A 27,143-nucleotide genomic window follows, 5' to 3' on the forward strand; every position below is an offset into this window, starting at 1 on the left:
CCATGTCACCATTAAGGTAAAGGTAAAGGTTTTCCCCTGACGTTAAGTCTAGTCATGTTCGACTCTGGGGGTTGGTGCTCATCTTCATTTCTAAGCTGAAGAGCCAGCATTGTCTGTAGACACCTCCAAGGTCATGTAGTTGGCATGATTGCATGGAGCACCATTACCTTCCCATCGGAGCGGTACCTATTGGTCTACTCACATTTGCATGTTTTCGAACTGCTAGGTTGGCAGAAACCAGCAAGCAAGATAGCAACCACTAGAAGCTGAACCTCTGTCACAGATCAATGGCGGGAGGGGGCAGGAAATATCATCCTATTTCTTGTTGATCATCAGCAGAAGCAGACCTCTATCACTCAGAACAGCTGGCGGCTAAAAAGAATCATACTTTTGCCTTGATCCTGACATACAATGTCAGCCCTTTTGTTCTTTAATGTAAGGACAAATGTAATGTAATGTAACTCACTTGTTGCTCTGCAGCTTCCAGGAAAATCTGGTCTGCTGCTGTGTTTTGCTATGTATGCACAATCTAGACTGGGGTGGCTTCAGGGAAGGAGCATCATATGGAAGGATGGGCACATTTAAGGACTAAATAGGTGATCTGCTGAGAGGTTCTTGAGTGCATGAAAATGTATGTGATATAGCAAGCTGCTTATTGTAAATTTGAAAAGCAACAGTAGTTTGCGGAATGAAAAGAGAGGTAGACATATGGTCCTGATCTTCATTGCCTGACTCTCATTCGACTGCCTTGTTTTGACATTCCCTCTTGATGCCAAGCTTCATACTGGTATTTAGACAGCAAATCAAATTAGATCCTATGAACAGGTGCAGATGCACAAGAGTGGAGTGAATGGCCTCCCGTTTTCGAAACGAGCAGATGAGGCCAAAGTAAGGTTGTTCATACTCACAAAGAATAAAACAGAAACCTCCTTTTGCACGTAGATCTCAGATAACAACACTGTGAGTGCTGAGTGTTCAGTGGCAGATGTTGAAAAGCTGAGAACATACTAGAATCAATATTGCTTTGTCAACTGTTGGACCTTAAATATCGTATCAACAGAAGAGTCGGAAATGGAGGCCCAATGTGAAAGTGAATTGATAAAAACTGAAAAACTGCTCAATAGATTTAATTAGCTGTTTGATTTTGGAAATTTGTATGCCTTTCTTCTAATTTTACTTAGGATAAATCTACACTGCAGAATGAATGCATTGTCGAAGGCTTTCATGGCCGGGATCAAAGGGCTGTTGTATGTCTTTCGGGCTGTGTGGCCATGTTCCAGAAGTATTCTCTCCTGACGTTTCGCCCACATCTATGGCAGGCATTCTCAGAGGTTGTGAGGTATGGATGTGGGCGAAACGTCAGGAGAGAATACTTCTGGAACATGGCCACATAGCCCGAAAGACATACAACAGCCCAGAATTAATGCAGTTTGACTCCACTTTAACTGCCATGGCTCATTGCCTTTAGCCTTCGCTTCTAAAAGAGTATTTACCAATGCCTCACCAAACTACAGCTCCCAGTTCAAACTGTATTAAATGGAAGTGTAGATCTGGCCTATATTAGCAGGGGTATATCTGTATTAGAGTTACTGACATCATTTGTCCTTATTCTGTTTATATCTCCTTCTGTCCTTGAAGGAGGGACAGAAATGTTAGCTTTATTCATGAGTAGGGGATAGACATGGTTCCCAATCTCTTCTCCCTAGCTAATTAGTTAGAGCTAAGATTTCTGTTATCTTCCATCCTCAAAGTATTTTTCATGATAAATATTAGGTTTCTTACTTAAACAAGAAAGTAGGCTTGGTGCGATTATATTCCAGGAAAAGCAATCTTTTTAACCAAATAGATATTTTAAAAGGAGTTGAGTCATAACACACAATTACCAAACCAGTTTTGCTAACAAATACAGTGTACAAATCCTGTGCATGCAAAGGATAGCACAGAAAGTATTATATTGACTGGAACTACTGCAGAAACAAGGATATGGTGGGCATCTGATCATCTAAATTCACTGTATTACTTGTTTCCTTTTAAAATTCAAGATATTTCAGAGATGTGCACCATAATCTCAGGCTATATCTACACTGCCAAATAAAGCAGTGTGAACTGTATTATATGGTCAGCGTAGACCCATATAATGCAGATTGAGCCACATTATATGCATCTCCAATGATCATATAGGTAAAGGTAAAGGTTTTCCCCTGACATTAAGTCTAGTCGTGTCTGACTCTGGGGGTTGGTGCTCATATCCATTCTAAGCTGAAGAGCAGGCATTGTATGTAGACACCTCCAAGGTCATGTGGCCGGCATGACTATATGGAGCGCCATTACCTTCCTGTCGGAGCAGTACCTATTGATTTACTCACATTTGCATGTTTTCGAACTGCTAGGTTTGCAGAAGCTGGGGCTCACAGTGGGAGCTCACCCTGCTCCCCAGATTTGAGCAAGTTCAACAGCTCAGCGGTTTAACCCTCTGCGCCACTGAGGGTACTTACTGACCATATAAAGCAGTTCAAACTGCATTATTTAACAGTATAGATCCAGGCTGTGATATGTTTACTCAGAAAATGATAGCAGACTGCCTCATAATAAGGATGCAAATGCCACTGCCCCAGCTTTGGTTAATTTATTGTGTAAGTAATTGTTCCTGCTCTAGCATCCAGTCACTGTGCATTCATGCATGCAGCTGTGTTTATCACAGGAACCCTCCAGCCCCTTTCTTTCTGCATTTTTATACTGAAACAGACTAAAGTGGCTATCTCTTGGAAATTTTCCACCATTTATGTGGGAGATTAACAAATACGCTGGCATAAAGATAATGGCAGGTCTTTCTATAAGGGCGCTGCGGATATCTGCCAGTGGTTTTGAAAAATTGCAGCTACTTTGCCAATTGCTCAGTACAGTTTATTCAGGGACGCATATGTATGCCTCACTCTCCTTATTCTCCACCATTATCCAAAAGGCATACTACAAAACAGATGTGCAAAAATATCTCTGTTTTGAAGCCATTGCTTAAAGCCAATAAATCATCTAGCTGGTGCCGTTGGAGCAATAATACAGAAATTCACAACATGCAATATACAACAGGAAAAGACCTCTCCCTTCCCTGCTTTTATGTACAAATGCATTGGTGTGGAAAGCAGAAAAATCTGCCTTTCCCACACTTCACACACATAGTGTTTATATTGCATTAAAAATATCTCAAGAGAAACATTAAGTACAGTACACTTAATCTGACCAATTCTCAGAGCATGCACCATTTACATATGAATGATTAAACCTCACAAAAATTTTACAGTCAACACCTGAAAGGCATGAACAGAATGATTCTGTACATCTTTAACTCAGAAAACAATATAGAAAATAAGTGACACTTTTTGTGGGGGTGAGATATATAAAGATTTCTCCACTCATAGCTGTTCCACTCATGAATGTATGGCTGGATCTACACAGTCATATAATGCAGTTTGACTCAGCATTATATGTGTAGACCTATATAATACAGTTTAACTGCACTGAACTGCATTATGTGAGCCTGTACTGACTATATATAATGCAGTTTCAAACTGCATTATATGACTGTGTAGATGGGGCCTTCGTCACTTGATGGCTTCAACCCCAAGTAATAGTGTCAGCTCATATGTAGGTACTAGTTTTAAGGTAAACAGAAAATGAAGGAATATATATGCATGTGTGAACCAAGGCTTCTCTGTACAGTAATCAAGTGCAGAGCAATCAGGTATCTTACACATATATTTCAGTCCGCTCAGAGAATACTGTACTGTGCTCACAACATTGTTTTTGGAGGATAACACTGTGTTTCTGCTCTTGTTATGTGCCTTCAAGTTGTTTTCAATATATAGCAACTCTAAGGTAGACCTATCATGGGATTTCTTGCCAAGATTTGTTCAGAAGGAATTCATCTTTGCCTTTCTCAGAAACTGAGAGAGAGTGACTTGCCCAAGATCCCCCCGTGGTTTTCCATGGCTGAGTGGGGTTTCACTCTCTGATCTCCAGAGTCATAGACCAATGCTCAAACTAGTATGCCACACTGAATTTGTTTTTGCTCTGCAATTTAGTTTTACTATTAAAAAAGGGGCAAGAGAGGGAAAACAGAGCGGGGATGAAAATGATTCTGTGAAGATTTTGTTTTTCCACCTGTAAAGGAAACTCAAAAAGCAATTAAACTACTACTGCAGGAGAGTCTGAATAGCTAATAAAAACAACTGCATTTTCATTGTGAAAGTGACTGCAGGAGCAAATTAATTTTTGGTACACAAGGTAAATAAATAGTTCCAGAGATAGTGGAAGCTCACAAAATGCACAAAAACAATAAGCTGTACAAAATGTACAGAAACAACAGCAGAGAAAGCTGGGAATACAAACTGAACAAATCAGACTTTAAACTTGGAAATCTATTCTGTAATGGATAGGAAACCACTTTCATTGGCTTTGAATAAGTCCATTTGGGAATTACTCAGTAGGCAGGGCCATCCCATCTTCCAGTATGTAGGTCCCTCCACACATATGTATGAGCCACCATGGCTCACAATACTACCCATGCACACATACTACACAACCCATTCACTCTGTTCAAACAGATGCATGCGTATTACCTTCCCTGCTATATGTACTGTATTTCTTTGGGAGTAAAAGTCTGTCTGAACTTACTTTTGAGTAGAAAAGAGCAAAAAGACCAACATGCATCTCATCGCATGATTGAGCTTCCAATATTGGTATTAAAACATTTTGTTGTATTCTTTCTCATGCCTGCCCCCTTCACATGTACATCTTTGCTGCAGAATCAACATTTCAATGTATCTAGTTTAACTCCAAAGTTTAAATGGTCAAGAACTGTATGTCCATTATATTTTTAACTAGCTTTATTGTGTTCACCATTGGGGTTGATTCTTCATATGTAAATACAAAATATATAGCATATTGAAACAGTAACTTTGTTTCAATATGCAAGGACTGTCATTTAAATGTCAAGGGCAATACTTTATATCCTGTGTTCAAAGAGTCATCATTAATGTTTGTGCTTTAAACTGGAAGGAAGTATTAAGTGGTTCTGCTGGAGGGTCATTACTCTTCACAATGTATATCAATAACTATGATTTTTTTTCTCATGTCAGGAGTGACTTGAGAAACTGCAAGTCGCTTCTGGTGTGAGAGAATTGGCCATCTGTAAGGACGTTGCCCAGGGGACGTCCAGATGTTCGATGTTTTACCATCCTTGTGGGAGGCTTCTCTCATGTCCATGCATGGGGAGCTGGAGCTAGCAGAGGGAGCTCACCTACTCTCCTCAGATTCGAACCACCAACCTGTCAGTTGGCGGTCCTGCCAACACAAGGGTTTAACCCACTGTGCCACTGGGGCATCCAATAACTACGATGACATGAAGGGGACCCTTTTCAAGTTTGCAGATGACACAAAACTGGTGGGATTGCTAAGACATTGGAAGATATCAAATTCATTGCTGTGTACGTTTGGATCAGTATGCAAAGGGATCTTGTAATACTTCTGAGACTGAGAAAAATAAGTTGGTAGCATAAATTCTCATAGACTATAGGCCTAATCTTCAAAAGCTTATTATACCAACCTCTTTATCTCAGTTTCAAAGATACTGCAGAGCCTATGAAATGTATGGGGTTGACATAAGTCAACAGGTGCCTTGAAGGCATAAGCACACATACAGAGAAATAAATTTTATAGTTTAGAATAAAGAAAATGGAATGAATTATCCAATATTGGTCTTTAATACATTTTGTTGCATTTTTTCTCTCCGCCACATGCACATTTTTTTGCTGCAGAAGCAACACTTTAATGTCTCTTGTTTAATTCCAAAGTTTATATTGTCAACAACTGTATGTCCATTAAAATTTCAACTGGTGGACATTCTACATGCCCTATCAATTAAATTACAAATGATGCAATTTAATTATCAAAATTCATTTATAAATGTTTAGTGTGATTGATTCTTTTAACCAGGCTGACCCCAAAATACTAACCCTTAGGAATCCTGCCATTCAGCCCACTCTTATTCCCCAATTGTTACATAGTTGGATTTGGTTACTGGGCCTTTGGCTCACCCCTTTAAATGTGGACTTGCAGTCGTGTTGTTGTGCGGGTTCTCTCATTTTTGTAGCAATTGCCACTCCAGTCTAGACTCCAGTTTTAACTATGTAGTGTTTGAGTTTTTAAAACTAACTGGAATATATGCATTTTACATTTCTTCAACATTCACTAGAAGAGAAATGCATTTGTTGGATGTTGCGGCTGAAAGACAAAATATTTATAACATTTGTCCATCATTAATTCACTTCTGCCTCTGTGTACTCATCTTCTTGCCTCTGTGTACTCATCATAGGAGCTATATTACACTATGTAGGGCTGTTATTCTGTCTATCTCTATTGTTGCTTGGAGATACTGAAACACAAATAAATCCCCTGAAGGGATTAAAGTTGCTGGAAGTAAGCAAACAATATAGCTAGCATAAAATTGTGAAAGTGTTTTCAATTTAAACTTGTGCTTGGCCATTTCAATTGCTTTTTTCAAGTGAATCCTCCAATCCTACCTTGATAGTGGTTGCTGATTCCCAGGCCAATGCTATGGTGAATCCACTCCAAGTTTTATTCTGAACTTTATAGAGTTCTCCAAGGTGCTGAATTTATTTGGAGAATAGGGGCCAGTATTTCAGACTCCATCTACACAGCCATGTAATGCAGTTTCATAATGCAATTTAACTGCATTGAACTGCATTATATTGCAGTGTAGACTCATATAAGAGCATTCAATGCAATTATATTACATAATGAAATGGTATTATATGGAAGTGTCAATGGGGCCTTAGATAGTTCAGATGAAAACCTGAGATAGGTTTTGTGCTGTAAATCAGAGTCCCAGCCACAGCTAATCCTCCAAAATATTCTGATGTTTTTACTTTTTTTTTACTAGAGGAACATGACAGTACACCTGTACAGTCCTTTCTTATCTTTAAATGGCAGGAACCTATAGCCTGATCCATAAACTAACATAGCAGACTTGGCTTGAGCATGCATGAATGAACTGATAGCCAGACAGAGAAACTGGAGTGAGAATAGTCTTCTATCATTCTGTTTCTCCAGAGCAAGGATGTACTGTTGCTTAGCTCCTCCAAGATCAAGGTGATTTCTACTTTGGCCATGAACATCTGAGATGGACAATGTGGATAGGATGCAAGCCTGCATCTCAGGAAGAAGACTATGGCCCATCTGCACAGGCAATGTACCCCAAAGTGGTTGAAAAGTATCTCCATGGCATTTACATGATGCATGGGGCTATCTCACTCCCAGCATGGGGCAAAGCTGCTTAACATGGTTTTTTCTACATGTTGTGTATGTGGCGAAGAATGCTCCATTGTTCCCTGAAGCAGTTTTGCACTTTGGTGTGTGTGTGTGAATAGTTGGCTTGTTCACAAGGGTCAATATCATCATCCTGCTTTCCCCTCATTACATGGCATGGAGAAAATAGGATGGTAGTCACCTTTGTGATTTTTTGTTGCTGTAGCAACAGCTCCAGAGCTCTGGAGAGCTCTTGGCCATCACTTGATGCCTTTGCCAAATTCAGGAAAGATGTCTGCATGACTTGGACAGATGAGGGAGGTTGCTCCCTCTTTTCCCCATCTCCTCTTCAAGTTGTGCAGGTGCTTATCTTCACATCAATAAATGCACCAAGCAACAACCAAGAGCTCTCTGGCAGATACTGTGGCAATAAAAATGCCAAGGTAAGGATCACTGTCCAGTGTTGGTTTGAAGCAGCCATGCTTCAGACCAGCCCCAGATGCTGTGGACTGTATAGATGAGTCCTGTGTTTACAAAAGCTTATGCCATCAACTTCATTTTCTCAGTTAGTCTGGAAGGTGCTACAAGATCCTTTACATACCAGCAAATCTTTAATTGTTGATTAAAATCAGTGATAATTTCAAAAAGGTTGGCTCAAGGTTGCTGCAGATACTAATGTATTACTTCCGTGATTCAGGTCACAGGCAAGAACATTATCTGATACATAATGATAATTATACCTAGTAGAATTTTAAGAGGACTCATGGGATGATTTATTGAAATTCAGTCCAATTTCTACTTTGTGATTCCTACTTTGGCCATGAACAAGATTTTCACTGGGGGAAAATTAGGGCCACATGTCATGATGCTCCAGGAGCTGGTAATGTATCAAGAGAACAGAATGTAATACGCCTATATTCCTTCTGACTATTTGTTTTTTTTTTTTTTAAAAAAAGGTACACAGATCCCTTTTGAGGTCAAATTGCCCTTCACAGATTCTTAACTGATCTCAAAATATAAAGTTTTCACAAGCCAAACATGTGGGAGGAAAATAGGAGATAATGTAGAGAAAACAGAAAACAAGGGTCTTACTTTTTCTGTGAAGGCAAATATGATTTTAAAAACCCACAAAATTCAAATTCATAATAGAAAATCTCTCCCCGTTTTACTATTGTTTTCCCTTTACAGTGTATCTTATATGGTAGAAAGCAGAATAAATAAACAATAACTACTTACTGTAACTGTTGTGTGATAAATAAATAAAAATCCATATTATGTCATTGTTCCTTGCATTTATTTGATGGTTCATTTGTTCAAAAGATTCATTATAATTATAAGGGGTGATCAAATGTAATAATGATAACAAAAATAGCCTTCTTTTGTCAGGGGACTACAAAAGCAGATATAAGTTCCAACGAATATAAAAACAACTCGGTTTCCTTGCCCAAACTAGCAATCACAGTAACAGGAAATATAATTCTCCTATGTAATATTTAAAGGTTGTGGCTAAGACTCCCCCCCCTTGGTTTCTCTAATCTTGCAATGAAGGAGATGATAACAACAAAAGAGAGATTTGGATAACTCAAAATGTAAAGTTAAATGGTAGTTCTTCAGCTGAAGCATGGGCAATTTAAGACACAGTCATAAATGACGTACCATTCTGATTTTTCAAATAGCTTTTGACTGCAATCCACAAAACCCGAATGAGCAATGAAAAGAAACCATGTAGGCTTCTACAGGACTTCTCATTTAATTTATCTTGCCTTCCCAGGACCAAAATGCTAAGATATTCCTCACACCGAATTTCAATCTTAGTGCCTTCATCCGAAAAATCAGAGTTGATTTAGTGTAAAACTAGCAATTGGTTATTGACTAGTTTCAATGTGCATTGTAACTGATTCTTTTCATGGCTTCTTATGATATTCTGGTAGCTCATGGGGAAAATAATCTCTCTCAGGTAGCTCTGGGGCTGATGTTAATATAGTGAATACAGATAAACACTGGCAACTGAACACATGCATCTGGCAATAGGGAGAATTAAACAAAATTAAAACCGTCAGGGAGATTTTGAACATTGTCTTTCCACTAACCACAGTGAACCAATCATTTTAGGCAGCACTTTTAAAGTGATAAGCCAACAGTTGATTAAATATTTACTTTGTTGTTATTGAATTTTTACTTCCAGATGTAAAGAGAGGCTTTCCTACCTCATGTACCTGGCTTTGGACAATATGTACTCGGGCAGCATCAACATTCCTCTGGTCAAGTTCTGTATATCATCCAATTTATGGAAACCATTGTTACATCCAAACCATAGAATTAATTCTGTCTGACAGCACTCTAACTACCATTGCTCAGTGCTACGGAATCCTTCAATTTGTAGTTTGATGAGGCACCAGCACTTTTCAGCAGAGAAGGTAAAAACCTTTAAAACTACAACTCCCAAGTTTCCATAGCATTAAGACATGGCAATTGAAGTGGTGTCAAAATACATTAATTTTTAATAGCCCCACTGTTTAGTCCTGATGCTTGCTGATGTATTTTATGAATGTTATTATATTGTTACTGTTTTAATTTATATGCTGTTGTAATATTGTTTTATTTGTTGATTGGGCTTAGTCCCCAATGGAAATGGAAGTGGGTGATAAATAAAGTTGTTATTATTATTATTATTATTATTATTATTATTATTATTATTATTATTATTATTATTATTATTATTTCCAGCATGTAGATACAACCCATGTCTCAAATCAAGAGTACCTTTTCTGTTATCCATTCATGACTTGCATTGATTCACACCCTTTTTTTTCCTTCAGAAGTTTTGTGTTTATACTGAAAAATTTGAGCCTTTTTACTATACCTTATACCTATTCATGACTGAATAGTTGATATTTAAAAATCCTAAATTGCAGCTACAGGGAAGTGAATGGATGGAAATTGCCCGTTCATAAGCATCAGAAAGTGATGTTAAACCCATTCCCCTGCAAAATTTTCAAACATCTTGGAAGATAATTTTGGACACAGAAAAAAGAACCCCCTAAATTTGATATCTTTCACAGGTGTATTTCTGCCCAAGCAAACTGTCAAGCAATGGAGCAATCTAAACACAATTATTTCTTTCATTAGGCATTTACCTTGGCCCTAACAATGCTAGAATTATTTTTGCTGGAAAAGCTCACTGAACTGCAGGAGTTTTTGTGACATCATGGTTGATTCAGAAAATTTGCAAGATAATTGTTAGAGTCATCCATTGAGACGGAGGACTCTGCTCATCTACTTCTACTAAAAACAAATTTGCTTTCAAAAATAACTTTTATGGGCACAATTACTTTGTGACATTCTCTGTGGGTGTAGTGTGATAAATTGCTAATCAATAAACAAAATCTATATGTTCAAAACTATTTCAGTTTTTTAAAAGAACTCAGTGGTACTATAATATATATATGCTCAGGAATATGTTCGCCCATCTTTAGAATGCCACAGAACTCTCTGTTGCTTTCACTGCAAAATACTAATATGTTTGGCTTACTCTCTGGAAATTGTTCATAGCAGTAGACTGCAGTAGCACTCATCTTATTATAGGACTTTTGGTAGCAATCTGCTAAATTCACCAAACAGGATGCCAACCTGGTATCATTCACAAACCAATGAGTTCACTACAGAAACATTTGCACTGATTGCCAATTTGTTTTCCAGGCTTAATAACTCAGGCTAAGTTATTAAAGCAAGAGTAGCCCTTTCAAAGACATCCCTGCTTGCAGAAACCTTTTTGTTGCGATGGGAGAAAAGGCTTTCTCCTGTCTTAGTCTCCAACTATGGAATGCAACCTTTTTGGAGTTGCAACCAAACACCAGTCTCTCTGTGTTCAGGATAAGTGTCATTTATTGACTTTTAAAGTGGTTATTTTGCTTTCCTTAGAGGTGCTTTGAGTGCTCTGCTGTGTTTTTATTTGGCTTGATGTTGAGTAGGCTGTTCACTGCAATGAATGGTTTCTCACAGGTGGAATAGCAAGAAAACAATCCATTTTCTTTTGCCGCCACAGTTCCACATTTGACAGTTTTCAGGAAAAGTGAATAGGACAACTGTACCTCATGGATATGTTTCAAAGTAACACAGAACTTACATCTATACATAAACAGTATATTATCATTCATTCATTGGCCAATATTAAAGGCAGGGAGGAAATTGAAAGAGAGGCTTTATTTGAGAGAGATTGGCAGTATAATTGTCACCCAGATGGCGACTGAAGATGATACATCAAAGGCACTCTCATAGGCTAATTTGGCACCTCTCTGAAGCCTCATGTTCAATTACACCATAGTAGGCAGGCCAGTGAATGATGCAACCCTGGGCTTTGCTGCTTTTGTCCTGCTGCCATAGCAACCTGTTGCTTCAAAGCTGAATCAAGCGATCACAGCGAGAGTTAGAGGAGAGGATGCTATTCTAATGAGACCTGTACTCAATAACACACAGTGACAAATAAACACAAGGAAACATCCTATGGAAAAAAATAATTCAGTTTTTAATAACAGATGCAGCAATAGAAGAGGAGACTCAGACAATAGCTGAAAAAAAAAACAGGAAATGTCTTTGATGTACTCTTTGGAACAAAATCATTCGTATAGCATTTGTGTCCTTGGGTTGTACTTTGCTGACAACAGAAAAAAAATTTTTTTTTTCTGGTCAGGGTTCCAATTGGTTATATATTTCCAAGCTACACAGATTTACTGCTGCAATTAATAATATAATAATATTTTTTTATTCATTACCCACTTCTCCTTTTGGCTCAAGGTGGGGCACAATATTGTTAAATACATCTATAACATCACACATTAAAACATAGTTAAATGCAACCATAAAAGCATATATTAAAACATACACATATTAAAATACCTAAGACAAAAGTTAAGACACAATAAACATAGAATGTGATTTAAAAGTAATAGTTAAAAATTGACTGGGTAGGCCTGCTGAAAGAGATCGGTCTTAAGTTGTGTCTTGCATTCTGACAGATCAGATCAGACAAAATGAGATATTTCATGGAAATCTGAAAAGATGACAGTTCCTTTATTCCCAATTGCAGAACTGGAGCTAGACTGAGCCTGGGATCCTGTTGCCCACACCAGCTTCTGATTGGCCATGGAAATGTGCCACCGTACCATCAGATGAGGTTGTGTACGTGAGTGGAAAGGAAATCTAGCAGAAGAACACTTGCCAGCATTCATATGGATCTCAGCCAAGGTGTTACCAAGACAGGGATGTCCTTTCTTCTATACTGCTGTTATTCAGTACCATATTGCCTCCAGACCATAATGATTCTTCTAGGGATGAATAGACTGAGGCTTACTGTTTAATTGGGGGGCTAAAATATCTACTCATGAAATAATCCCTTATTCTTTATAGCTATCGAATAAAAAGGGATACATTGGGAATGTAAAGATAAAGGAAAAGGTTTCCCCTGATATTAAGTCCAGTCGTGTCCGACTCTAGGGGTTGGTGCTCATCTCCATTTCTAAGCTGAAGAGCCGGCATTGTCAGTGGACACCTCCAAGGTCATGTGGCTGGTATGACTGCATGGAGCTCCGTTACCTTCCCACCAGAGCAGTACCTATTGATCTACTCACATTGGCATGTTTTTGAACTGCTAGGTTGGCAGAAGCTGGGGCTAACAGCGGGCACTCATTCCGCTCCCCGGATTTGAACCTGAGACCTTTTGGTCCGCAAGTTCAGCAGCTCAGTGCGTTAACACTGTGCCACTGGGGGCTGAGTGGTGTGTATTTGTATGAAATCACTACCTATTTCTATTTGAACCATTGTATGGCCCCGTTTCCATCTACCACTTATGGAAATGGGCGCTGATACGAATAAGCCTTTCCATCCAAGGTCTAAAAAAAACAAAGATTTTTCAGGCCTTGGGCAGCAAAGCACCAGGGCCTGCCAGCCAGGACCTACATCCGAGTGGGCCTGGCGCTTGGCTGTAGGCCGGATCTATGAGTATCAAGCGCTTGGCTGCAGGCCCAGCTCACAGAGCCTACAGTTGAGCACTGATTGCTTGATGCTCAACGTGGAGTGAGCACCACTGTTAGCTCCAGCTTCTGCCAACCTAGCAGTTCGAAAACATGCCAATGTGAGGAGATCAATAGGTACCACTCCAGCGGGAAGGTAACGGCGCTCCATGCAGTCATGCCGGCCACATGACCTTGGAGGTGTCTACGGACAATGCCGGCTCTTCGGTTTAGAAATGGAGATGAGCACCAACCCCCAGAGTCGGACATGACTGGACTTAACATCAGGGGAAACCTTTACCTTTACTTATGTAGAAATAAGTCCTTGAGCTCAACAAAACTTCCTCTGTGCTAAGAATTTATAGATCTGCTGCTTAATACATTAGGTTTACCATTGAATATGTGACTACTATGTTTCTATAAATATTTAACTTGAAAAATACCAAACAAAAGAGAGAAAATGAAGACACAATAAGAGCTCTGCTGGATCATGCTAAGACCATCTAGCCTATTATTTTGCTCACACAGGTGTCAATTAGTTGCTGACGAGAGGGGCACAGGCAGGGCTTGAGTGCAACCATTCACTGTTTGGGATGTTAGGTCTGAAAATATGTTTAATAATGTAAAATGTTTAAAAACTGGAAATTATTTATTGCCACCAACATGAATATCTGAATATATTTAATTCATTCAATTGTGTCCAGAAACTGTCAAATTGGGAAAGGTTGTTATCTTAGAAATTTCTCATTGACCCCTTTTTAATACCCCCTTCCATTCTCACCAATATGTACATTTACCTTTCATTCAAATATTTGCATGAATGGCTGTATGAGACCAACCCGTGTATTGAAGGTTAGCAAGTAATTACCTGAAAGAGGGAGGGATAGAAGCCAAATAATAAGAAATAGGGGAGAGGTTGATGAAGAAAACGTAATTACTGTATATACTCAAGTGTAAGCTGAGATTTTCTTTTTAGGGCTGAAAAAGCCCCATTTGGCTTATACTCGAGTGAGAGTCCTGGCTGGCTTATATTTAGGTCAGCTTATACTCAAGTATATATGGTATCTACTTAATTATTCAAAGGCCTAGTGCTACAAGAATAATAATAAACATGCTAAAGGATTACAAAGTATTTCAACTGATTAACACCTGAGGGTGATCTTGGGTTTGGCTAAATAAGTGTTTGGGTCCAGACTAATAGCCCCAGCTTCATCATGCACCCCCAAAGTATGTGATTCAGACCCCTTCCATACAGCTGTATAAAGTCCACATTGAACTGGATTATATGGCAGTGTGGATTCATATAATCCATATCAAAGCAGAAATTATGGATCATCTGCCTTGGTATTCTGCGTTATATGGCTGTGTAGAAGGGCCCTCAGCTGAAACTCTTCAGTTGGTTCCCCAATTTTCTTTTGCTGGATTTCCAGAGCTTTTTCTATTTGCCAGAGATAACAATGATGCAGCAAGAAACTGCTCTCCCTAGGAACAAAGCTATCTTCTCCGGTTCTAATCTTTCTTCTCAACAGGCTTCCTGTCTTTGGAGAATCTGCTAGAGGAAGAACCACCCACTCTAATGAATCTAAAACAAATTAACTCATTGAGGCATTGAAATAGCTTTAGTGTTAACTTGTAAAATTAGCAATTTAAGCCCAAACACCAAATAAATGATTTGGTTCCAGGTTACATGGTTTGGGTCCAGGTTACCTACAGGATCACCTTCTCTTGTACAATCTGCCCACACACTTAGGTCTTTTGGGGGGCAGTTACTCCAACTAGCCAAAACCCGACTGGCAACCACCACCCAGAGGACCTTTTCATTGGCCGCTCCACAACTGTGAAACGACCTGCTGGTAGAGCTCCAACAGCTGGGTCAGATTAAGATACAAGTGAAGACCTATCTCTTCCAGCAGACCTACCCCAGACAGTTTGAATGATGAATTTTAAACTTCACTGTATGCCTAATTTTTGTTCCATGTATTTTAATATGTATTTTATGGAAATATGTTTTAATATATGTATTTTTCAGAGTGTTTTAAAATGATTATGTGTTTGTTTATGTTTTAGTAATGTTGTAACCCACCTCAAGCTGTGAGGAGAGATGGGCAAGAAATAAAACTATTATTATCATTACTATTATTATTATTAAATCTAGCAAGTCTTAAGTTAATGAACTACGTATGTCTATGATCTGAACCATATTCAACTACTCACACTGAGTAGTTGAATAGCAGAGATATATCATTTCCTGTACTCAAGGAAATGTTGATTCAATCTTTGGGAAGTAGCTACTCATTGCCTCATCCTCCCTAAAATTTCCTTCTTACTCTGTCCAAGTTTATAGCCAACACTACCTCATGTGGTAGCTAATACCAGTTTAGGTATGTGTCATGTAAAAAAGTGTATTATTTTGTCTATTATGCATTGTAATTCATTTAGCTTCAGATTATCTGTCATTCTAGTACAGTGGTTCTCAACCTGTGGATCCCCTGGTGTTTTGGCCTACAACCCCCAGAAATCCCAGCTAGTTTACCAGCTGTTAGGATTTCTGGGAGTTGAAGGCCAAAACATCTGGGGACCCAAAGGTTGAGAACCACTGTTCTAATATAAGAAAGGCAAGCTTCACTTTCTCTACACTATGGATAATTTTATGCACATCTATTTCTGTTTTTCATCCCTCTTTTTAAAAGTTAAACTGGCCCCATTTTCATATACTGTGTACAAGACGTATCTGAGCCTCCTGATCGTTATATGTACCTTTGTAGGTTGTTGTATACCTTAGAATTTTGGCCTGAATCCTATTGGTTAGACTCAGCTAGAACAGACATGCTATATGTATTATTTATTGTTAAATAAACATATAGGTAAATCCCTTTCATTCAATGAACCTACACTAGTCCTGCTTTTGAATTTAAGGATCTCATTTTGAAGAACATAAGAAGAACATATGAAGACTAGTCCAGTGACTTGTTACCTACAGAGGTCTTTAAGCAACAAATGAACTTTCTCCCACAATTGCTCTCCTGTAATTGGAATTATGTAGTACAAAAGTTGCCATTATAGTTTCTATCGTTCTTTTTCCTAAGTTTATGGCAGAGGTGGCCAACTTGTCACCCTTTAGATGCTGTTGGACTGCAATGCCCATCAATCCTGGGCCACTTCCACACAGCTGTATAAAATCCACATTGAACTGGATTATCTGGCAGTGTGGACTCAGATAATCCAGTTCAAAGCAGATATTGTGAATTATCCGTCTTGATATTCTGGGTTATATGGCTGTGTGGAAGGGCCCCTAGACAGCACAAAGAATAATGATGGTAGTTGAAATCCAACCATTTTCAGAGGCTACAAATTCTTGACTCTGATTTACTGTTACTGTTACCCACATTAAAGCCATCTGCCTTTGCAGGTATTTCCATTTCTCCAAGTTTCACTTTGGACTGGATTCAGACTAAGGGCCCTTCCACACAGTCATATAATCCAGAATATCATGGCAGAAAATCCCACAATATCTGCTTTGAACTGGGTTATCTGAGTCCACACTGCCATATATTCCAGTTCAAAGCAGAAAATCTGGGATTTTATTCAGCTGTGTGGAAGGAGCCTCAGTTAGATATACTGAATTAATGATTTTATGTTAGTCATGAAGAACTTGACCCATTTGATTTCAATCAAACTAAAAGATGGACCTAAATAGAACTAAAAGCATGACTCATAAAAACTTCCATTGAAACTTATATATACCAACCCTGTGTGGTATGTATAATTATTCAAGAATGTGCACCATATTCACAGTCTCCTTGTACCTTCCTACTGATGTAGGTTTACAGTAACAGGATATAGAGCAGGTATTTTATGCTGAACTGGAAAGGCTGTCAGAAATGAAAAATGAGGCTTACAGAGGGAAATCAGAGAGATTTGCTACTGAGTTGCTTAGAGAGGTACCGGTTATGACCTGATTTTGTAGGAAGGCCCCCATTGACCTTGCTGAAAGCTGCAATCTTTCAAGAAGTGAGATTTGTTATTATGCTTTAAAGAACTAGGAGTTTTTTCTTCAGTAATGTAACATTGGCAAAAACATATAATGGTGGAAGCAGCAGGCAGATTATAGTAAAAATGTGTTTTCAATCACCATGCTTCAGTAGAAACACATTCATAAGTTTGATTAACTATGGTATTTGCACTTAAATCAAGGAATCAAGTTATTCCAAAGGCATTCTTTATATGTAAATGCTATTGATTAATCCAATCCCACTCCTTCATTTTTCATCAAATTCTAGAGAAATATGAGCTCAAGGAGGGATCAATACATGACTCCTTTATGTTCTTTTGAAATTGGATGTTTATTTAAACCAAGATGCTTTGTTGATTATAACAGAGAGAAAGATGGGGCTGGGAGCTTCTTGGGTAGGAATGAATAGCTATAATGTCAATGGCTGTGTTATTCATTGCATAAAGGCTGTCTTTTTCAGCAGTTCAAGAAGAAGAAAAACCCTATGGGAATGAGCCAACTAGAGAAAGATGCTGTAAATGGCCTCAAGTGTGTTCATCCGTGGCAGCTCCAAGTCATTTTAGGGTTCACCTACCATGCTGCTATGGTCAAGGACTACCCTTGATGCTCACACATCACTCTTGCTTTGATTGGGATACTCAGACAGAAATTTTTAGGACTTGAAGAAAGCACAAGGGCCATTCAGTTCAACAATAGAGATATAAACCATCAAAGTACTTTTCATAGATTAGCCTCAGGAGAAGGAGACTTCACCATGCTCCAAGGCAATCCATTCCATTGTCAAACATCTCTTACCATCATAAAATTATTCCTAGTATTCAGGTGGAATTTCTTTTTCTGCAGTTTGAATCCATTGATCCTAACCTCCAGCTCAGCAGGAAATGAGGCTGTTCTATTTTAAATATGACAGTGAGCAGTGTATTTAAAGCCTCAGTATTATTATTATCACTGAAAGCACTAAAAAGTTTGTTTTTAAATACACTGCTAAAAAAAATCTAAAATACAGTAACACAAAATTTTGAATTAAGGGCAGATCATCCTATAGAGTAGCATGACCAAGTTTCCAGACCCTTGTCCAAGTGAACTCATGCAAAAAAAGTGTCCCCTTTTCTACTTTGTATAGATCCTTGAGAGACTGTCCTGCTGAATTCTGTGGGGTTTCCTTGCAAATAAACATGCATGGGAATAGGCCATACAAGTTCTCTTTGCAGCCTGCAGGGCACTCTGGGTATAACTGAAAGCAAAACACAGTCTATTGTCCAGAAATAATATTTATTCATCAACCATAAAACACAGAATAGAAAAAGCTTTGTAAATAAAACTATATATAATATATATAATGCTTTATTTTTTATTCGGTACTCCACAAAGAAACACCACAGACAATAACAAAATATTTCAATTAATTTAAAAAACCTCATATTTTATAGATGTCACTCTGCCTTTATCGTGGTCTATCAAGGCCATTGAGTTTCCGTTTGTTTTCTTAAACCTGGTTCTTAAAACAATTGAAGTAATTTGTTATTTGACCAAGATTTAGAACATTTAAAGATATCCATTAACAACAGAATAGCTCAGAAGACTTTATGCAGCCTGTTCAATGTCAACTTATCTACCACTGGAACCAGTCAAGATGCAGAACTGAGTCACTTTTGTGCATATTCAGGAATCTTCTTGGATTGCTCATTTGCATGAGGAAGACAGGGCATTTGGTAGAAACTCACAGATCCCAGCTGTGGAAATCCCTGTACTCTCTGATTTTTCCTATCTATATCGATAGGTCTGTATCTATAGATATAGATATAGGATATCACAGACACAGATAAAGTTGAGATCTGTGAGTTTGTCTTTCATATATACTCATGCGAATGCAAGTGCCAGAACTCCTACATGCATAAAGCCACTAAGTGTAATGTCTGAACATGCCTCATATTCTTAAAGAAAAGTAAACCACAACTGAACTGGGGTAGAAGTCAATCCAATGAAAAGAAATAATACTGAAACAACTACATATTTTCCATTGCCCTTTTGTTAATGTGGTCTCTTCCTTTTTCAGACTTCTCCTGATCTAGGTACTCTAGAACCTTTGCTAGCATCTCCTCGTCCACATATGGTCTGTTTTGTGTGTCATCCTCCTCCTGGGCCATTGATACCCGCTTGCTCAGTGAAGTGAGCTTATCTGATTCTTGAGTTCCCAGTTGATTTAGATGTTCTTTGATGTCCTGCTCAAATTGGTCATCCTCTTGCATGTCATCTTCAGATGAAACTGCCAGTGGGATTTGTCTCACCTGCTCTGTATTAATAACTTCAGGGTATTTTGCCAGCACTTTAGCTAAGTAGTCTGCCAAGTCTTCTTCCTTTTCATTTAGTGATTCTTGCTCCATTTGTCGTCTTTCCAAATGATTAAACCAAGTAGCTTTAGGAAGCTGGCGTCCTTTAGATCTTGCAGGCATGTAGGGCACTCTTGGCAGACTATTTTCTTGATTGAGCTGATTTACAGAATAAGGGAGCTTCTCGCTGGCCACATTTTCAGTCCCTAAAAGATTAATGATATCTTCAATATTGAGATCTTCTGGCAGGTTATCTGACATGAAATTAAGTCTCTGCTTTCTATAGCCATTTAAAGAATTCATCTTATTTTTGAAAGCATCTGTATTGTCAAAATTGATTTCAGGGATCTCATCAATGTCTTCTGGGAGGTCAGGTTCCTGTTCTTTTTCATTTTGAAGTTTCCCTCCAGCTCTCAGCATCTCAATTAAATCCTCAGGGGGAATTTGTAAATTCCTTGAAATTTCTATTAACTGATAGATAGCCTTAGGATCAGGTTGCTTTCCAAAGTGTCTGGCTGCCCTTTTGTCTTCATTTTGTTTGATCCTTAGATTTTCATTTCCAGCATCATTCATCATCTTATTCAAATAATAATCCATCAACTTTGAGACATCATCAGATATTTGATCTTTGTCTTCTCTTTTCATCCCATCTTCCAGGTCACCAGATCTTTTCACCTCATCATCCATTTCTTCTTCATTTTTCTCAATTTGCTCTTTACTGTCTCTTATTTCTTCTTGGGTCTGACTTTCCACTTTTTCTTCCAATGGATTCCAGTCCTCTCCACCAACCACGTCTTCATAAGCAATGTTATTCCCTTTATAGGAATCATCTTCATCATCAGCATACAATTTTTGTTCCTCATTCAGCCTCTCCTTTTTTAAATTTGGGCCCATCATTTTTCCCAGTTCCTGAAATACCGATTCTAAAGTAGCAAGGCTTTGAGGTGTGTACTGTTCTTCCACTATTTCATTTGTCCGCTTATAGGGACTATTTCTTGACTTTTCTTCAAGGTATGTATGTGGCATCCTAGAATGTTTGCGCCATGCAGTAGGCCAAGAACGATCATCATAATCATCCGCTAATCCGTCTAGAAAGACATTGTCAGAACTCATAGGATAAGGTTTGTTTTCTTTTGAGGCACTCTTCGATTCTTTTTCTCCTTGTCTTAAGGCTTCCAGCATTGCCTTAATCCAATCTGACTCATCTTCTGACAAAGATTTTCTTTGATTGTCTGCTAAATAATGCTGATCTTTGCTTTCTTTCGACTGTAGAACATAAGGGACACCTTGATAGGAGTTATAATCTGGACTTGTTTCTCCATTGCTAGTTTGTTTTCGAAGGTTTTCAATATATTCTAAAGCTTTAATCATATCTGGACTTGGAAGCCTTTGCAAGTTTTTCATTAGGTAGTCTGGCTCTTTCTGGATGTTTTGGTATCGTTGAAATGAAGCAGCATCAGCATAACAAAGCAGCACAAAAAGTAGGGCAAGAGGAAGGACTGTTCCAAGCCAAGAGGTTTTAGCATCTGCCATTTTGAAAGGTTTCCTTGAAAAAAGCCAAAGAAGAAAAAAAGAAAATTAATACATAGAGATAAAATTTGAACATAATCTCAGCTCTTGCCCATAGAAAGTTTAACCCAAAACAAGGCTAGGGGTTATGTGGCCCTTCCAATGTTGAATTCTAGTTCCCATCAGCCTAAGCCATCATGTTGAATAGTCAGGTGTGATGGAAGTTTCAATCCAACATCTGAACAATCATAAGTTTACCAGTTATAGCTATTAAAAATACTATAAGGACATTCTGAAGGGATCTACACAACAGACCTTATATAGACACAATAAGAAACCTTTCCTATAAATTAATCATAACTACAATCTACTTATTCCTGCCCATGGCAGGAACATGTCTAATCTTTTTTATTGTCTTGAACCCAGTAAACCTTTACCAAATCATGCTTTTTAAGTAGTAAGCTTCAATAAGTAAAAAAAAAAAATCACTCATAAATGTTAGTGAAGAAGACTTAACATCATTTATTAATTATTTTTATCACATCATCACCATCATTATTCTAAGGCATTTGTACAAAATTCATGGGCAATAAGCTGGAGTGGTTCAGAAATGTAGAAACAAGTACAGCCAGTAAAATCACAAATCTTACAATTAAAACAAATAAAACAATGTAAATATAATCAAGATGTTACAAGATCAAAATACCAAGATATTAAAATGATGTTAAGAGCCAGCAGTAAACCTAACATTAATACCAGCAATAAGTTCAATGAGTAAACTATAAGAGGAAGCTCTTGGGAATGTAACTAAATGCTACTTAAGAAGGTGCCAGGTGGGTTTTTCTTGAGAAGGAAACCACAATTTAGAAGGCCCTTCCTCTGCTAGCTACTCATTGCATTATGTGGGTAGTGGAACCCAAAGAAAAGAAGCATCCTAGTAATGAGGCAGGAATATACAGGGACACAAGGCTTTTGCAGATGCCATCCTAAATCAAAATAAAACTCATAAAGCACATTTTTAGATGCTTAATTTATTTTAGCCCCTTGTGCTTTTTAATGAAAATTCAATTAAAAATGGGGGGAGGCTAGAGGAAACCATGGTGAGCCACATCCCATTGTAAATAAAAAAGCATTTTTGCCCCTACCTCCAGATTACTTCCTATTTTTTTAAGAGGATATTTCTTTGGGCATCCTGAGGAGCACAAAATGGTCCTGGGGCCACACAGGGCTCATGGAATGCACTTTGACCATCCTTGCTCTTGAGTCCTATTAGCCAACCTAAACTTTTTGTCAGAGCATCTCAGAGATGTGATTATTTAAATTGTAGCAGTAATGTATGTTAAGTAGTGCACTCTATTTCCTATCTTTTATTAGTAATTATGTGTTTGAACTATATATTTTTAAAATGCTGTCTTTCATTATTATTTTTAAGTTGTGTAAAAATAAGAGTTTAACTTAAACTTGTTTGCATTATGGCATGCTACCTTGGATCACATACACGAATGGGATATGCATTCATGGATGGATGGATGGATGGAAGGAAGGAAGGAAGGAAGGAAAAAAAGAGGGAGAAAAAGATATAAAGTAATTGTCCAGCAAATGATGTATGCAAAAGATTTGAGTCTCAGGTGTGCTGTGGTCAGAAGTGGAATATTTATGCACCTTTCTCTCCCTCACATAGTATATCTACATTACACAAGGAAATGAGTCCTGCATGGCTCAATCCTAAGGAATCTGAGAAATATTTGGGACTTACAGAGTTGTGCTATACTCCTTGAATGGACAGAACCAGATTGCTGTAGTAAAGAATTCCAAGTATGTCACCAAACTATAGATCCCAAGATTCCATAGAACGGGGCCATGGCAGTGGTATAGATCAGGCATGGGCAAACTTCAGCCCTACCAGCTGTTAGGAATTGTGGGAGTTGAAGTCCAAAACACCTAGAGGGCTGAAGTATGTCCATGCCTGGTATAGATCCACTCATAGACCTTGGTTATCTTTCTCTTTGTACATTTCCCTATTGCCTTTCACTCACTTATTTCTACCAGACTCACTTCTTTCTGCCTGCTGAAGAAAATCATATTCAATTTGAGGAAGGATGAGATAAAAAAAATGGTATCTAACTATCCAAATTTATTTCTATGGAAAATTAGTAAATAAGAATATATTTTATGCTCAATGGGTACTGACAGGCCAAGTATTGGAAGAAAGTGTCACAATACTGTTGACTATACTTCAGCTCATTGACTCAAGGAACCACTTGTCTTGAGTATGACAATATTATTTTATGAATGGTAAGCCTCTGAAACCTGTTCACATTGAGAAGGGATTTGTTTTGTTCCATTTTCCTATTTATGTTGGAAATGAGTACTATGGTGCCTATCACAACAATGATCAGATCCATCACAATTGTTATATTATTAGTCAGATAAACATTCATTTGGAGGTTTCTATACTATTTACAACTTCTAGCTGAATCCAGCCTGTAGATGCAAAGTGGGGATAGTATAGTTCACACAATATTGTAAGGCTGTACTGAGAGGAATGATTAATTTCTAGAGCTTAAGATGTGGAGAGCTCTGATAGAATGGAAACAATAGTATCTGATCTACAAGCTCTTCATTCAAGTCTTTGCAGGAACTCTCATTAATAAGCTATGGGAAGAAAATGTAAAATGTATTCCATCCTGGTATTGTCTATGAAAACAGACATTTGTTAATGCTGAGTGCTGGTAAGGGAGAGAGAGGGAGGGAGGGAGGGAGGGAGAGAGAGAGAGAGAGAGAGAGAGGGGGGGGGAGAGAGTTGCTTCATATCACTGGGGTAAGTATTAATATTTCAAGTAATCTCTATTTAAATCTAGCTAAAGGGGAATCTGGTATTTCTCAAGATCCTTTATCTCTTTAAGGTACAGGCCAACCAGGGCAGATCATAATGATGCCAAGCAAAGAAAACAGTTGTTGCCTGATTCACCTTTTCTAGTCCATTCATTTCTTTGCTTCCTTTTCCACGCTGTAAAATATCCTGTTGATATACTAGTGACTCATGAAATGGGGGGGGGGGGGGTAATGCCAGCACACACCCACTGGTCTGAGTAGAAAATTACAGTGAATTTGTTATGCCATTCAAGCAAGATAAGGATATTTTTTTTTGCATCACAGTAAGAAATAATTCCACATATTGAGGAAATTAAAGTACCATCTAGTTCAACATAATTGCCATGTTTCCTTCCAACTATGTCACAAATGAGAACTTTGACTACTCCCATATAATACCTAACAATTTGTTAATTCTCAAGAATGGATTCAGGGGGAAATATTGATACAAAATCACTGCAAAACAGCAAGAAAGATGCTCCCCTGAGAATAATAGAAAAGGTTTATTCATTCATATATTTAGCCTTAAATCCTTAAATTAAGCAAAATTTATTTAAGAACAATACAGCAACAGAGCACAATGCCTATTTAATTTAAACTGCACAGGAGAGGTTTACAGGGAATTGTATAGTTTGATTACATTTTGGCAAGCCAAGACCAGCATTTAGCATTATTTTCAATTAGTCTGGGGGGATTTTTTTCCTCTAAATATTGAAAATAAAATACTTATTTTGACTTCTTATCTGTCCCTCTAAACCATAAAACTTTGGAACTGATGGATTTAAAGTCCCACTTCTATTTCCCAGATCAAATTTGCAAATAAAGCAACAAAATATAATTGTAAATTAATATTTTGCAGGGGAAAGTCTATGATGCCTCATAGTATGGTTCAACTTTAATTTGCATCTTCCTTAAACACTTAAGGATAAAAACAATGCAATGTAGTTATGTTTCTGTGGTAGATGTATTATCTTCTACTTGACTTTTCCTATGGACTCATATTGTATTCAGGATGACCTGGAATATTTCAAAATCAAAATTTATTGGAAAACAATCAAATTTCCTTTAATCTATATAGTATCCATAGGGTAGCTAGACTGTCACCAAATCAAATAGTAAATTTATCATAAATGGATGAAGAGTTTCAGCTATGCAATTTGATCTATTATTAATACAGATAAACAATAATTGCCCTTAAAGGACAAGCAACAATTCAATATCTCCATCTTACTCATGAAGACTTAATACTTTAAATGAAATACTTTAAATGAAGATTCTAATCTTCTAGAGAATTAAGATTGTCAGAAGAACAAAACATTAGTTACAATATTTTTCATCATTTATTGCTCCCACTTAACATTGCTTTGAAAACTGAAAGCAGTAGTACTAAGAACATAAAAGTTCATTTATACCTTCCGATGTCATGTTGACAGCAATGAACAAGATCATTTTTCAACTCTATTTCAGCAAAGCAATAATTTTAGCCCCTCCTTTTTTCATGATTTTCATTGCTGGATCCCAAGTTGCAAAGGAAATATTTCATTGCCAAGCAAAGTCCTTTTTTCTGTGTTAAGTGAAGTGCATCAGGTTGCAATTTCTGGTGATTCTGGAATATGTAGCTTTGTGGCTGCGACAGAAAAAGCTGCCTATATTGAAAACAGATAGCCTTGTAATCCCTATCAGTAAAAGAGAAAGCAGATCTGCCTTACCTGTTATGCAGGAACAACCTAAAGCATGCTCTTGCTGATCCGTCCACTGCGAGTTTATGGACTGTTTTCAGCACCAGGACAGCTCCCTTCGCTTATAGTATACATCACCTGACTCTCCCCTGCCATACTTACGTCATCTTGGTCTCTGGCAAAAAAATAAAACACAAAACATAAAAATGGGGAGGGAGTGGAGCTGTGCCGTTGAGAAAGATGCTACAGAAAAGGCATAGTTTGGGTGGTTTGGGTGAGGTTCCTTTGTACGTTTATGCCACCTGGCTTCCTTTGGGGGAACTACATACTTCTTTTGACATTAGCTGGCCAGCTGAGAGATCTTCCTTAAAGAAATTAACCCTGGCATTTCTGGGAGAAATGCCTTATACATTGACTTATTTTAGTATTCCGTAACAGGGCTGTATGTACTGAGGTTGCTGGTTTGGTTTGCAGGCACTTGGAGAAGATTTTTGGTCCCTGATTTTGTTGTTTATTTGTTCAGTCGCTTCCGACTCTTTGTGACCTCATGGACTAGCCCACGCCAGAGCTCCCTGTCGGCCGTCGCCACCCCCAGCTCCTTCAAGGTTGAGCCAGTCACTTTGAGGATACTATACATTCATCTTGCCCTTGGTCGGCCCCTCTTCCTTTTTCCTTCCATTTTCCCCAGCACCATTATCTTCTCCAAGCTTTTCTGTCTTCTCATTATGTGGCCAAAGTACTTAAACTTTGCCTCTAATATCCTTCCCTCCTACTTGCCCTCAATTATATGGGTTGAGTCAGTAGCTTAAAGGCTAGTTGGTGGGCATGGAGAACCATCCAGACTGAAATGGCAACTGTAATGTCTACCAGAAAGGCTACTAGATTCTTGCAATTCCTGACTTTTATTCATAGACTAGCTTGGGGACCTGGCGGTGCTCGGGTCATTTGAGAAAGGCATTGTTTGCCTGTGTTCCAAGTTTAGTCTAGGTCCAGGGTCAGCAGGGTTCAGTGGGTGCAGGTGAAGTACAACTCCCATATGCAAGTCCCATCATCCATGGTCCAGCCACTCCAAACAGCACCAGGATGTATAGGAGGTCATGGGGACTCTATGTGTCAAGTTTGGTCTTGATCAGACATTGGTGGGGGTTGCAGTGGTCTCAGGAATTGAGTGAAGTTACTGCAAGTCCCATCATCCATGGTCCAAACTCTTCCAAACAACACCAGGATGTAGAGTGGGTAATGGGGCCTCTGTGTACCAAGTTTGGTACTGATTCGTCATTGGTGGGAGTTGCAGTGCTCTCAGGAAGCCAGTGAAGGTATTGCAAGTCCCATTTTCAATGGTCCACCCCCCTCCAAACAGCACCCAGGTGTAGAGTAGGATATGGCGGCTCTATGTGCCAAGTTTGGT

General features: G+C 38.3%; 1 protein-coding gene and 1 long non-coding RNA gene across 2 annotated transcripts in view; one reads left to right on the plus strand and one right to left on the minus strand.

Moving 5' to 3' along the window:
• Window positions 1–16,209, plus strand: part of LOC134297840 (uncharacterized) — a 54,263-nt gene extending 38,054 nt beyond the window's left edge. The window contains exons 2-3 of the long non-coding RNA XR_010004719.1: window positions 9,509–9,740; window positions 12,410–16,209. This is a non-coding gene — a long non-coding RNA (uncharacterized LOC134297840). The remainder of the gene's footprint in view (window positions 1–9,508; window positions 9,741–12,409) is intronic.
• Window positions 16,210–18,596: 2,387 nt separating this feature from the next.
• scg2 (secretogranin II) lies at window positions 18,597–25,924 on the minus strand. Its single transcript, XM_008106286.3, has 2 exons — window positions 25,766–25,924; window positions 18,597–21,219 (listed from the first exon to the last, which is right to left on the minus strand). The coding sequence occupies exon 2, from the start codon at window positions 21,204–21,206 to the stop codon at window positions 19,350–19,352; it is 1,857 nt and encodes a 618-aa protein (XP_008104493.2). The 5' UTR covers window positions 21,207–21,219; window positions 25,766–25,924; the 3' UTR covers window positions 18,597–19,349.
• Between the last annotated feature and the right edge of the window lie 1,219 nt (window positions 25,925–27,143).

The sequence above is a fragment of the Anolis carolinensis genome, chromosome 3 (genome assembly GCF_035594765.1).
Source record: "Anolis carolinensis isolate JA03-04 chromosome 3, rAnoCar3.1.pri, whole genome shotgun sequence".
Classification (NCBI taxonomy): Eukaryota; Metazoa; Chordata; class Lepidosauria; order Squamata; family Dactyloidae; genus Anolis; species Anolis carolinensis.